This window comes from Myotis yumanensis, unplaced genomic scaffold, assembly GCF_028538775.1.
Source record: "Myotis yumanensis isolate MYYU_CA2020_CCGP unplaced genomic scaffold, mMyoYum1.0.hap1 SCAF_14, whole genome shotgun sequence".
NCBI classification, from domain to species: domain Eukaryota; kingdom Metazoa; phylum Chordata; class Mammalia; order Chiroptera; family Vespertilionidae; genus Myotis; species Myotis yumanensis.
This window is the reverse complement of record NW_027223765.1, coordinates 23303666-23316162: the sequence shown is the minus strand read 5'-3', so window position 1 is coordinate 23316162 and position 12497 is coordinate 23303666. Positions and strand designations below refer to the sequence as shown.

At 48.6% G+C, this 12497-nt stretch overlaps 1 protein-coding gene across 1 annotated transcript in view; it reads right to left on the bottom strand.

The window, feature by feature from the left end:
• The window catches only part of RFTN1 (raftlin, lipid raft linker 1), a 176428-nt gene that overhangs the window by 74863 nt on the left and 89068 nt on the right, over positions 1-12497 (bottom strand). The window contains exon 4 of the mRNA XM_070433349.1: positions 9979-10087. Coding sequence (XP_070289450.1) covers positions 9979-10087 — 109 coding nt within the window. The remainder of the gene's footprint in view (positions 1-9978; positions 10088-12497) is intronic.

Below are 12497 nucleotides of genomic sequence, written 5' to 3'. Positions count from 1 at the left end.
TCCCGAGGAGCCCTGCGGGGTGGGCACACATCAAGAGGCACTGACTTAGAAGAAAGAAACTCTGGCTCTTCATCCCTTTTGATTTCATTCTCGGCCAAGAAGGGACATGGCTGTCTGCCATCAGCATGGCTCAGAGGCAACAGAAGCCTGAATCTGGTCATTATCCCAGCTTGTCCGTTGCCAGACAGACTCCTTCTGGGGCCATTTCAATAACTGTGGGAGCAAGATACACCCCAGGTGCCCATGGCCACAGCTGTGTCCTGGGGAAGCAGACCTTTGTCCCTCATCTGCAGGAACTCCCAGGCTGGCCAACAGCCAACCCCACCACCTGGCCTCAGGCAAAGCTACATGAGCCTTGGCACCACCAATCTCCAACCAACAAGAAGGGGATGGAGGAGACATTAGCTTTCCCAAGGTGCCAAATGCCACCCAGGAGGGTGGAAAGGTAAGCAGGGTTCTTAGTGCAGAAGAAAGAGCTATGCCCAGGTCTCATTTCTCCCTAGAACAAAGCATTCGCGGGCACAGGTCTGCCGCCTCCCATGGTTTAATTTCTCTTTCCCTTCCAGTCTTTTGCCTTCTCTACCAGCATCTAGAATAGTTTCTGATTTCTTAGATTTGGGGCAATTTCTCTGCGGAGACCACAAAGGAATGTAGGCCTGACAGCCACAAGCTGCCCACAGAGCCACCAACAGGCCCTTCTCTGTTCTGGGCCCATCCAAATGCCATTTTTAGGAATCCCAAGTTCACTTTTTTTTCCCCTGATTTAACTGCTAGTTCTTTTGTGATTATTATTTCATGCGATATGTGCTCTGAATGCTAGAAATTACATAGAATTGAGGTGCTTTTACGCAGGCAAGTTCTCATTCCTAGTCAGATATTAAAATGTAGTCACTTAATAAAAAATTACACGAAAGAGGACAATGAAGACAGTTCAGCAAGCAAGCCCATGGAGAGAAAAAAAAGCACATTTTAAATTTGAAAGTGAAACATAAAAAGCATAACCGAGAACCATCCTATGAATGACACAGAATCACACATAGAGTTCTATGGGGTAAAGGGCAGTGGTTTTCAACCCAATGGCATTTTGGGTCAGGTCTCACAAAATATGTATTTAGGAGGGGGAAGGCCACCAAAATAGCTCCCACAAAGGTCACCCATGACCTCATGCTCATGGCCATGCCACCGACAGGGTTGACACCCCTGCCTCTGAACACCTCCCTCACAACAGTGAATGCTAGAGTCTCCCAGAGCTCAGTTCCAGGCCCTTTTCCCGCTCACCCTCTCTCCCTTCCTCAGCAATATCATCCATGACCACCGTGCCATGACCATTTGCCAGCGGTGTCTCTGCCCTACGCTAGTGGGCCACAGAAACAAGGACTTGAGCCCTCCCCGTCTCAGCAGAGCCCCCCCGCCCCCTCTCCCCCCTGCCAATTCTTAAGCTGCACAGCCTGGTTCCCTCCTTCTCCACACGCCACTCTCTAATCTGCACACAACCCTGGTGATCTGCCTGCTCCAGTTCTTGTATCTGCCCACGTCCCCTCATCTCCACCACAATGCCACCACCTAAGCTTAACTGTCTACAAAGAGCTGCTCCCAGTGTCCTTACTGAATCCACCCCTGCAAGGAGGAGACCATTCTCTAGCTTCTCCTTAAGGCTCTCCAATGGGTTTCCATTGAATTTAAGATGAGCACCCAAATCCTGAGCCTGGCCCGCTGGCTTTGCCCTGCGAGCCCCAAGGAGTTCTCCAGCACACAGCACCCGATCCTCCATCCTCTGTGGTCCAATCACAATGGCCCTCTTCCCGTTCCTCAAGGCAAACCCGCTCCCTCCCAACCATGGCCTTTCTCCTCACCATTCCAGCCCCCACTCCCTCCACTTTCCCAGTGCAAATACCACTTCTTTCCGGGCCACTGCCTCTTCCCGCTGCCGGGACCCCTCGCCCATGGTACTCCAGGGCCCTTACCTCCAGCAGGTGACACCCACTCTGTGTCTGTGTCCTCAGCTCAACTGTGAGCCTCACGTGACCAGGGACAGTACCTGTGCTGGTTCACTAAGGGGATCCACGAACATGACTGCCTAGGAGCCCTCAGAGATCTGTTCAAAGACACACTAATGACTGCCGGCCCCCTGATACTGGCTCTTGGATTCACGCAGGGAGAGAAAACGACGTACAAGAACTTGCCTCCTCTTGGGGGAGTGATCAAGACAAGCATAGGACAACCTCCCTCTTCCCAGGCTCAAATTCACTTCACTAACCTCCCTGGAAAGAACAGGATGATCACAGGCCAATGAAAATAGTAGGAGGACAGAGATCAAGAGAGGCTGGGGCAGGGGAGAAACTTCATAAGAAAACAGAGGCCTCCAGACAGCAGCTCCCAGTTAGTTTTTCCTCCCACTGTGAAGGTTTAAGCCTGTAAACATCCTCCTCCCTCCTCCCCCAGCCTCAGGGGAACCCCTGCCTCCACCTTGTATCACCTCAGACTTCCATTAACTGTCCCTTCTCTACAGGCACCTTTCAGCTTTTAAAGATGCCCTCCTCTTACAAAAACAAAACTCCCTTTTCCCTGTACTCTGTCTTAGCCACCTTTCCCTCTCTCTCCTTCTAAATTTATTTACTTTTAAACCCATGGCAGGGGTCCTCTGCTTGCTCCACCCCATGCACATTGCTCTTGCAAGACTTATCAGTGGCCAAACCTGTGGGCCACCTACCAAGGGGGTTCTTGCTTTTATGCTGTTTTCTAGTCTCTTCCTGAGGTTCTGTAACACGGATGCTCTCTCCTTTCTCCCCACTTTGTAAAAGTTCTTTCTAGTTCTTCTCTGGATCCTCTCCAGGGCCCGGCCACAGTGTTCTCCACTCCCCCCTCTGTAAGCACGAGTGAGTTTTCACATCCCCTGTTCATCCTGTCCCGTGGCTTTACCAGCTCAACCAGTGGCCCAAGCAACATGGGGTCCTCGGCTCACTGCTGGTCAATACACGCTTTATTCCTGGCCCAGGACAAGGCAGGGACAGAACATTAGCGTAAGCATGTAGGCCCTTTCTTAGCTACTCAACATTGCTGCCATGTTTTTATTGTATTTTACAAAAAGATCGCTCCTTAATGGATGGGAGAACAAACAAAACCTGGTCCTTCACCACAGACGGTGTGAGAAACACCCGTCTAGATCTTGCAGTTTTTATTTTTCAGTGGTTCTGTTTACGTTGGAAACGCAAGAGGCTTCACAGGAACTAAGTAAAAACACTGTCAACTTCTCTAAAACAAAGGAAGCCAACTAGTCAACCCAACACCAACAGAAGATCTTGTGATACTGGGTCCGTATTTCTACCCGGTAACAACGAGCTGGTGGCGTGCAGTGGCTGCCCCTCTGGAGATGGCACCTACCACTTCCTCACTGTCATCACCTGCCTGGCCCTCTTTGGGCCTCCGAGTCTGCACCTCAGGCAACTACAGCTCCATTCCTAGCCTCTTCCTGAGCTCTAGCCCAACAGCCACAACTGCCTCCTGGAATGTTCCGTTGAGTGTCCCATTGTCCTGAGTCCCAACATGTCCCTCCCCAATCGCATTATTGCTCTGCCCCCAATGGCTCCTCACGCTGGGTCCCCCATCCTCACAAGTGGCCCCACCTCACAGACCAGCCACCTGAGTGTCACCTTGGGCTTCTCTCTCCCCTTTCATGACACAGAGCATTTTAAAAAATATATACATTTTTATTGATTTCAGAGAGGAAGGGAGAGGGAGAGAGAGATAGAAATATCAATGATAGGAGAGAATCATTGATTGTCTGCCTCCTGCACGCCCCACACTGGGGATTGAGCCAGCAACGGGCATGTGCCCTGACCGGGAATCAAACCGTGACCTTCTGGTTCATTGGTCGATGCTCAACCACTGAGCCACGCCCACGCCGGCTGCGCAAAAGAGTCTTAATGATTCTTCCTCTGTTTCTCTTTAATTTGTTCTCAAATATTTATTAAGTTTTGGAAACACAACAGCAAACAGGACACCGCATCCCTCAGCAATACCTGGTGTCTCACCCTCAGCTTCCTCTCTGCCCAGCCCCCAGTCACATCCTTCCACACCAAGGGCACACTCATTCTAGAATGACACACTATTTTGTCTCCTCCCACTCCACCAGATTTGCCTTTTAAAACTGTCATGATTCTCTCGATTGGGGAGAAGGGGGAGGGTACAGCGGGGAAAGGAAAGCCTTTTATACATAATTTTCTTTTCACTCTGAATTTGCACTAATTAAATTAGATTCTCTGCACTGCACTTGTAGAAATGAGGCTCTGAATACTCAACAATCAGCCAGAAATTATTGATGAGTCATTTATATACTGCAGGCAGAGTTTCATATTCCTAGGGGGTGGGGATCTTTTGTTTCATTAAAAGGAGCCAATGACATTTTTTAAATCAGTCAGGTTCCTTTCTTTAGAGGTATAAGCAACATCATCTGGTTCTCTGCAGGGTAATGCATCTAGTTTAAGTCACACACTGACCCTCTAGTTCTGGCCCATACAGTGGGACCCTCACAGGACAAGGCAGGGGTCAGCCTCACCTCTCCTCAATTGTCTTCATTCTAAGGCTCTGTGGTCCAGTGTGAGATAAAATAAACCAGTGCTAAGTAGATCGTGCAGGTCAGTGCTAATCCCTCCATCAGAAAGGAGTGAATCTAAGGAACAGAGCCCAGAGCTAAGGGCCTGAGGGCAAAGGCCTTCTCCACGTCTGGCCTGGACAATGGCAGGGGATGTGACCTTCTCCCATATGCTACAGGCCTAGAGCCTGAGGCTCCACTGGGGTAGGTGCTCCAAAATCTGTCCCCATGTACCAGATACGGTTGCACCCCTGTCTCCCATGCCTAACCCTGCCTTCTGGCTGGGACAGCCCCACTCTCAGTCCCTGAGAGCTACACAGAAGAGATGGCATGGCCCAATGGTCACAAGTGTGGCCTCTGGGTCAGGCAGGCTGGGTTCAAATCCCAGTCATGCCTTTCCCAGGTGTAACTTTGGGCAAACGGCATAGCTTCTCTGTGCCTCAGTCTGTTCACCTGTAAAATGGGGACACGTCCTCAGAGCCGTAAGATGAGGGTTAAGAGTATAGTACATGTAAAGCCCTTTAGGACAGGGTCTGTCTGGCACATAGGGTGAGTGCTTCTGTGGTGTAAGATCCTATTTAAAATTCAAATAAACCTATCCATACTAATAAAAGCATAATATGCTAATTAGACTGGACAACCTTCCAGACGAAGCTGGGGCTGCGAGGGAAGCCTAGGTCCAGGGTGTTGGAGGGAAGCTGGTTCCAGCAGCCGGGGGAAGGAAGACCTACTCTCGCACGAATTTCATGCATCGGGCCTCTAGTACATACATAAATATGGGCCAGCAGCATATAATACAGTCAGAGATATCAATTTTTGGGGGGTGGGGAGGTGGGAGGGGTGGAAGTGGTGGTTCTGTATTCCTGGAATTCTAGACTCTGGAGTCTAGGGCTCCAAGCCATTTCCTGCCTGGTTCACCTAAGCCGGCTTGAGTAGGACTCTTGTTTCATGTAATCAAAGGAACCCTGCCCAGAACCAGCTTCCTCCTCCCTCTGTCATCTCCCACTTCTCACCTTCAGCTCATGCTCCTGCCCACACCAGGAACAGCACTGTTCACCTCACCCCTCCATCTCCACAAGAGTCGATCCCTCCCTTTTCGGAGTCCTCATCCTATAACACATCTCTACAAAACCTTGCCCTGGCCGCCCAGCCACCGAACCTTCCCGCTCCCTCCAAGCCCAATTACTGCCCCACCCTTGGAAGCACCAGCCCAGGCGCCATCCCTCAGCTGTCCCAGCCCCTGGGGCAAAGCCCTCACCTCCTCTGAGCTTAGATTCCACCCGTTTAAAAGGGAGATACCACTCCCAGCGTAGCCTCCTGAATTACTGTGAAGCACCAACCAGAAAATGTGTGCAATGACTGGAAACTGTAAAGTGCCTTCCAAACATGTAAGCCCTTTCCCGGGATGCTCCGAAGAATGCAAAGTAATCTGAAGACGAACCTGTCGGCTCTTTATTCCCTGTCACTCTATCTCCTTTACACCCTCCTGGGAAAGTCCAAGTGGCCCACAGACCCACCAGCCACGCAAGACAGGCTCCGGGAGTACCTGGCGGCTGAACCTTTGTCTCAAGGGAACAGAGACGGAACCTCGCAAACTCTTCCTCCCTCGAGCATTTGGTTCGAGGATGTGGAAAACACAGTCTCTCCGAGTCTGCTCATAAATCTGAATTTCAAGTGCTCTGTGGTCCATAATAAATAATTTACATAAAGGGCCGGTTGGATGGAGCACAGCAGGATACAAGAGGGGAAATCAGGATGCAGTAGCCCAGATTTAATTTGACTGGCCCACGCGCGCACAGAGAAATCCTTAGACCACACTGAAAGGGAGGAGAGCATCTTTTTACATCTCCCTTCGCCCTCTGTGAAAAATCATGATGAAGAGAGGCTGTAAATTATGGCATCTTCAGCTAATTTTACACGACACAGGCACAAAACGACTTTATTTTTCCCAATTATGGAAAAGAATGAAATCGCCGGACCCTCCTTTCTAACCATGTTCTCTCTACCCAAAGGTTCTAATTTAAAACATTCGGTAGAAAAACAATACGGGGGCATTGTTCTTAAGAAAAAAAGATTCGAATCACTTTGAGCTTAATTCTAATATGCGGAGAGGAACATAAGCTTCTCCTGCGTGATGGTACAATGACAAAATGAGTTAATTACCAACTCATCGCAAGACAGATGTACTTGTCAGAGGAACAGGAGCCATTATTTCACACAAAATAATGACCCAGATAGAAAGTAATGACTGCAAGCTGTAGCCGCCAGTGACACAGCTTCATCTTGGCCTAAGTGAATGGCAATTAACAAGTGCCACCCTATATACATACACGGGGACCACGCTATTCATTAAACGCGTATTTATTGAAAACACACAAATGGGTTTTAGTCTATTTCTTCCCAGGAAGCTCCCGTAGTCTCCTACCCGTGTGATGACAGAAAAATTTACACTTATGTACAATCCTGCCATCAGCTGGAACAGCTGTTGACCCCGCAGAGGGGCTTTCGGTTCCCCTCTGTTCTCTGCACACACACAGGTGGTGTTTTCTCCAGAAATCCTGTCCAACAACAGAAAAGAGGATCCGAGGAAAGGGGGGCCCAGTTCCATCCATCCGTCCCTCTTCTCCTGGTTGCCATGGCCACCGGCCTAGAAACTAAAGCCACAGCCAGCCCTGACAGCCAGAAATGCTGGATACGTCCAGGTCCGGCCCTCGGTCACGCGAGTGAGGGGGTGAATGGTGGGGCAGCCTCAGCACACCTGAGCTCTCCACGGCGGGAAACTGTACTGGCACCCTGCTGACCATGACCAGGAACCACCTCTCTCTGGAGAGGAACGGAGGCGAGAGACTCCAGCACACACAACGGGAGATAAACCTGGGTAAGAAATCTCAGGGCTTCCCTAGTGTGCAAGGTGTCTAGTCTGTCTGGACCCAATGATTTTTACTGAAAAGGCAGGTGCACGGCAGGTGAAAGATGACCCAGTGGGCTTTAACGTGTATACTTTTTGGCCCTGGCCGGGTAGCTCAGTTGGTTAGCAGTGGTTCTCAACCTTCTGGCCCTTTAAATACAGTTCCTCATGTTGTGACCCAACCATAAAATTATTTTCGTTGCTACTTCATAACTGTCATGTTGCTACTGTTATGAATCGTAATGTAACTATCTGATATGCAGGATGGTCTTAGGCGACCCCTGTGAAAGGGTCATTCAACTGCCAAAGGGGTCGTGACCCACAGGTTGAGAACCGCTGGGTTAGAGCGTAGTCCTGACACGCCAAGGTTTCAGGTTCCATCTCGGGTCAAGGCACATACAAGAAGCAACCAATGAATGCATCAACAAGTGGAGCAACAAACCAATGTTTCTCTCTCTGTCTCTCAAATCAATAAAAAAGTTTAAAGTGTATAATTTTTAAAATGCTGAAAACAAACGTAGAATGAATGAGCTAGTGTCAATTACGGATTATTCAATTATGAAACGAACCATCAGATCCTGATGCACACACACTCACACACACACAACCAGTGTGTGTGTGTGTGGGGGGGGGGGGCGCGGGGATAGAGTGGTGGGATAAGAGTAAACGTTTTCAATAAACACTGGCTTGTCCTTCAAACCATAACTCTGAGGTTATCTCCTCCTCTGCTGGACGGATGTCCATCTACACTTCAGACGCTACAAATACACAGCACCGAGTGCCTGCGAATCAGGCCGGCGTCTCCTTAAGACCTGATATGGGTACTTGCAACAGGTCAGCCATGCAATGATCGGGTTTGGTTAAGACAAAAGCACTAAATCCCATGTTTTTAGAAGAGCATATATGACGGCGTGGCCAGAGCCTCATGCCTCCTTTTTCCCACTTACCCTCAACTATTCTCAGCATCTGAGTCTTCATTACAAAACCAAGTCTAAAACTATTTTTCCTCCTCTCAGATGTCCCTGCCCAAGTTTATGAGAACATTTGACTTGCAGCCATCCAGAGAAGATGGCCCTATTTATATAGACAGCTACGTGAGTTCCACAAACACTTGTGTTCTCAGGCTTATGCATGGGTGAACACAAGTGGCTTTCCCCGCATTTCTTAAGTAATAATCTCAATTTTACCAGAGTAAAATTACCGGAAATTTTGACCTGAGAGATCATCTGATTCCTAGTCTACAGTCTAGGGCCCTCCCCCGCCACCCACCCCCCACCCCCTCCCCGCCATACATGAGTGGTTATTCCCCAGGCCTTGTAAACCCTGAACACTCAATAAAGGTTGAAGGGGGGGAGGGAGGCAGGAAGGGAACAACAACAGGAATCACCGGGTGTTTAAAGGGACGATCTAATTATTTCACTCTGCTGCAACATTCCTCTCAACAGCCTCCCACAGCTTTTACAGCCCAGTCCTGGCCCCTTCTCCCACCCCTGACACACATTCCCTTTCTTCCCCAAGGGCCTCTCGTCTTTGGATGCCCCTCGGCTCCCTCCTGCCTCAGGCCCTCACACATGTTGCTTCCTCTGTTTGGAGGGCTCCCCAGGCTGCCCAGCCCCATCACCAGATAACCCCTCCTCATCCTTCTGTCGCAGCTCAGGTACCTCCTGATGCCCAGACCACACCATGTGGCTTGTTGTGAGAACAGCGGGGCAGGGGCCACACCTATTTGGGTCCCTGTATCCCAGCACCTAGGGCTATTTCCAGCCCAAAGTTAGAAATGGCCAACATAGTTATTGATGAATTCCCTAGTTGACTGATTGGATCTCAAACAAATCATACCACCTCCTCTACAGGGTGTGGAATTGTCAACGCTTGCGGAAGACTGGGGAAGGGAGAACAAGATAAGCATTAAGCAATGAACTGAGGCCCATTTGGGCAAGGGCATTCCTTCTGCAGTCAACGTCATCATATTAAAATCAAGTGGACCCTGCAATTAGGCGGCAAACCTCACATGGCATGAAGAGGCATTCAAAACCAGACACATTTCTGGGCAGAGACGGAATCCGCCGAAAGTCGGCAACTTTCCCTGGTACGACTGCATGCCAGTGGCCACAGGACTCTGCTGTGCTCCCACTCCAGGAAGGGAAAGGGCTGGTGGCAATGAAGACCCACAGGACGAGGGGAATGTGGGATCTGGGAGGGTCACGCCACCTTGAGGATTTGAGGGGAGTCCTGGCAGTGGGGCCCTAGGCCTGTCAGCTGTTAACATCACTCCAGCCTTAAAAGACAGGGTCCAGGGTCCTGCCAGGCTGGGGGCAGGGGAGGAGCCACATTGTTCCAGAGTCAACCTCAGCCTGAGCCATGTGGGGAGGGGCTGCTCAAGGCCCAGCCTGTGGAGTATGGCTGACCTGCCCCCAGCCAGCCCCTGCCTATTCCCTCGGGAGAACCTGTTCGATGGCATCCTCACTGCAGGACTCACCTTTTCAACGAACTCTGGGATGATTTTTTGGTCTGTCAGGTGAACTAGGGAGGAACAGCAATCTAATTCCAAGACGTAGCCTTCATTGTGCAGATCAGATTTCTGAGATCTGAAGAGAGAGGGGAAAACACATAGGCAACGATTACAATTTTGCACAGTATTAACAAAACGGAGGTGTTTAATAAAACCCAAAATTATTTTCTGAAATCAAATGCCAAAAAGGCAGTGCTGAAAAATAATTTCTGGTAAACAACTTGAATCATACAGAGAGAGCTACATCATGCAAAAAAACTCCCACACAAATCATCAGTAAAAAGACATCATTCTAGAATGATTGGGTTAGCACAATATGGGTTACACATTAAACAACACACACCCTACACACACACACACACACACACACACAAACACACACTCCAGTAATGTATCTTTAATACATTAGCTGTATCCCTAATTTTTTTTTTTTTTACTTTTTTCTGAAGAGAATACATTCACATATTCATCACTTACAAGACTTTAAATGGCTCAATCCCCACAGAAGACAATCTGGCAAAATCTATCAAAATTAAAGATGCAGTAAGAAAAGACTGTAAGGCAATGAGAGAAGAACTTCTGGGAAAAGAGTGGAGGGCTGAGGTAAACACCTGCAGCCTTTGGGTCAGAGCAGAGGTGTGCAGGGCGCCCCTGCCCCTGCCCCACACAGGTGGTGGGGCTGCCTCCCCCTTTCCCACCAGATGGACATGCACGGACACAATGCTATGCACATGCAGGAGAACCAGAGGCAAGTGGTCACCAGGACATTCCACAGCTGCAGCCATTCCTTTCAGGGCTTCTGTAGGACACTAACTTGGGTCTGAACTCCTGGAAGCCACATGGCTGCCAGAATTGAAGGTGATTCCTCCAACAGGAAGTGGGACTGTAGCTAAGGGACAGAACATGCTCTTTCTTCATGGGGAGCGGGACTTAAAGACGAAGCCTGGGCTCTGTCCAGGACTCACACCACAAGCACAGCCACTCGCCACCGAGGGGATGACAAACCCACTTACTAGGAGCTCCACCAAAGAGGGACCCATGCCGGCCCCTGTGAGTGCAGGGGTAGCCAGAAAATTCTTAAAAAGTGGTCACTGTCACACTGCACCCCACCAAAATAGTTTCCGCAGGAATATTTGCTATAATAATTTTTTAAAAAGAATTCCTAAGATTCTTATATATCAAACAAGCAATTTATGCTACTATTAACCATCTGGGCATGATTTACATGAAACTCAAAAAGTGAAAATATTAAAGAGGATTTGGTTTTCCCCAGGTGTGTAACTGTGATTGGGTAAGCAAGCATCAACAGCATATTTTGACTTTATTTTCCTTCTAACATATCCTTTCACAAACAGGGACTGAGGCACAATCTTTTGAAATATAAAAGAATACACTGATTCCGAACTGCTCAAACTGGGGTGAACTAAACCAAAAAAATAAACCAATTCTGCACCCTACCCTTCTTGTCTAAAAATTTCATCAGAGATTAGACTCATGTTCTCATTCCCCCCTACCTTTTTATTCCCCTTCCCCCTCCACAAACAAAAGACATATGAAGAACTATGGGCAGAAGATTCCAGACTTTTGAAAGAGAAGACTTGGTCATGACATACTGTCATATGTTTTGTGTGGGTCTCAGACAACAAAGATAGGCGTGGGAAGAGGAGGAGCATTCTCAGATGTGAAATCCCAGCTGCTCTGTCACATGAAGACTAATGTCAGACTGTATGAGGTTATTTATAAATACCCATTGAGATTCAAAATGATTTAGGCTGAAAAATAGTAATCATCAAGTCAACACTGTATTTACTTGGTTAAACACCCATACAATGAAGGGAGGCAAGAAGAGTCTAGCTCTAAGCAATTCACACCCAGATTTGTAAGAGATCATCTTTAGTTCAGGATCTAATAACTACCATCTTTGCTTCTGGAACAAGAGGTTCTATGCAAAAAAACACAGCTCTGGCTCATTCTGTCAGATAATTAACTCAGCTACTGAACTGGAAGATCAACAAAAATCAGCATTATTACAAATTTTCTAGGTGAAACATAAAAAACCACATCTCGGTCTGTAGTCTCTCGGTAAAGCAAATCGAATGCATATTGGAGGAAAAGATGAGCAATTATTAAGTCTCCCCTTGCCTTTAGGAATGACGTCCACAATCTGAAATGAAAGAATAGTAACACTGAAGAGTGAAGGGGAGAAGAGGTGGCAAAGACTCCCAAATCCTCTGAGGACAGGTATTGGTTGCCCGAGCCTTCGAAGTCAGCACTCTGGGAAGGTGCTGGGCCAGAGCCGGTTGGGGGCACAGTCACACAGAAATCCTCCCCCTGCCACGAACCCTATGAAAAACGGTATCAAATACACAGGCAAAGGACTGCCTGTGGGGCTGCCAGAGGGAGTTTCTAGGCTCCTCAGCACTGGGAGTTGGTAGTAATGGTTACTGTGGTGAACATACCCTAAGGTGACCCCCAAGTGATCTCCA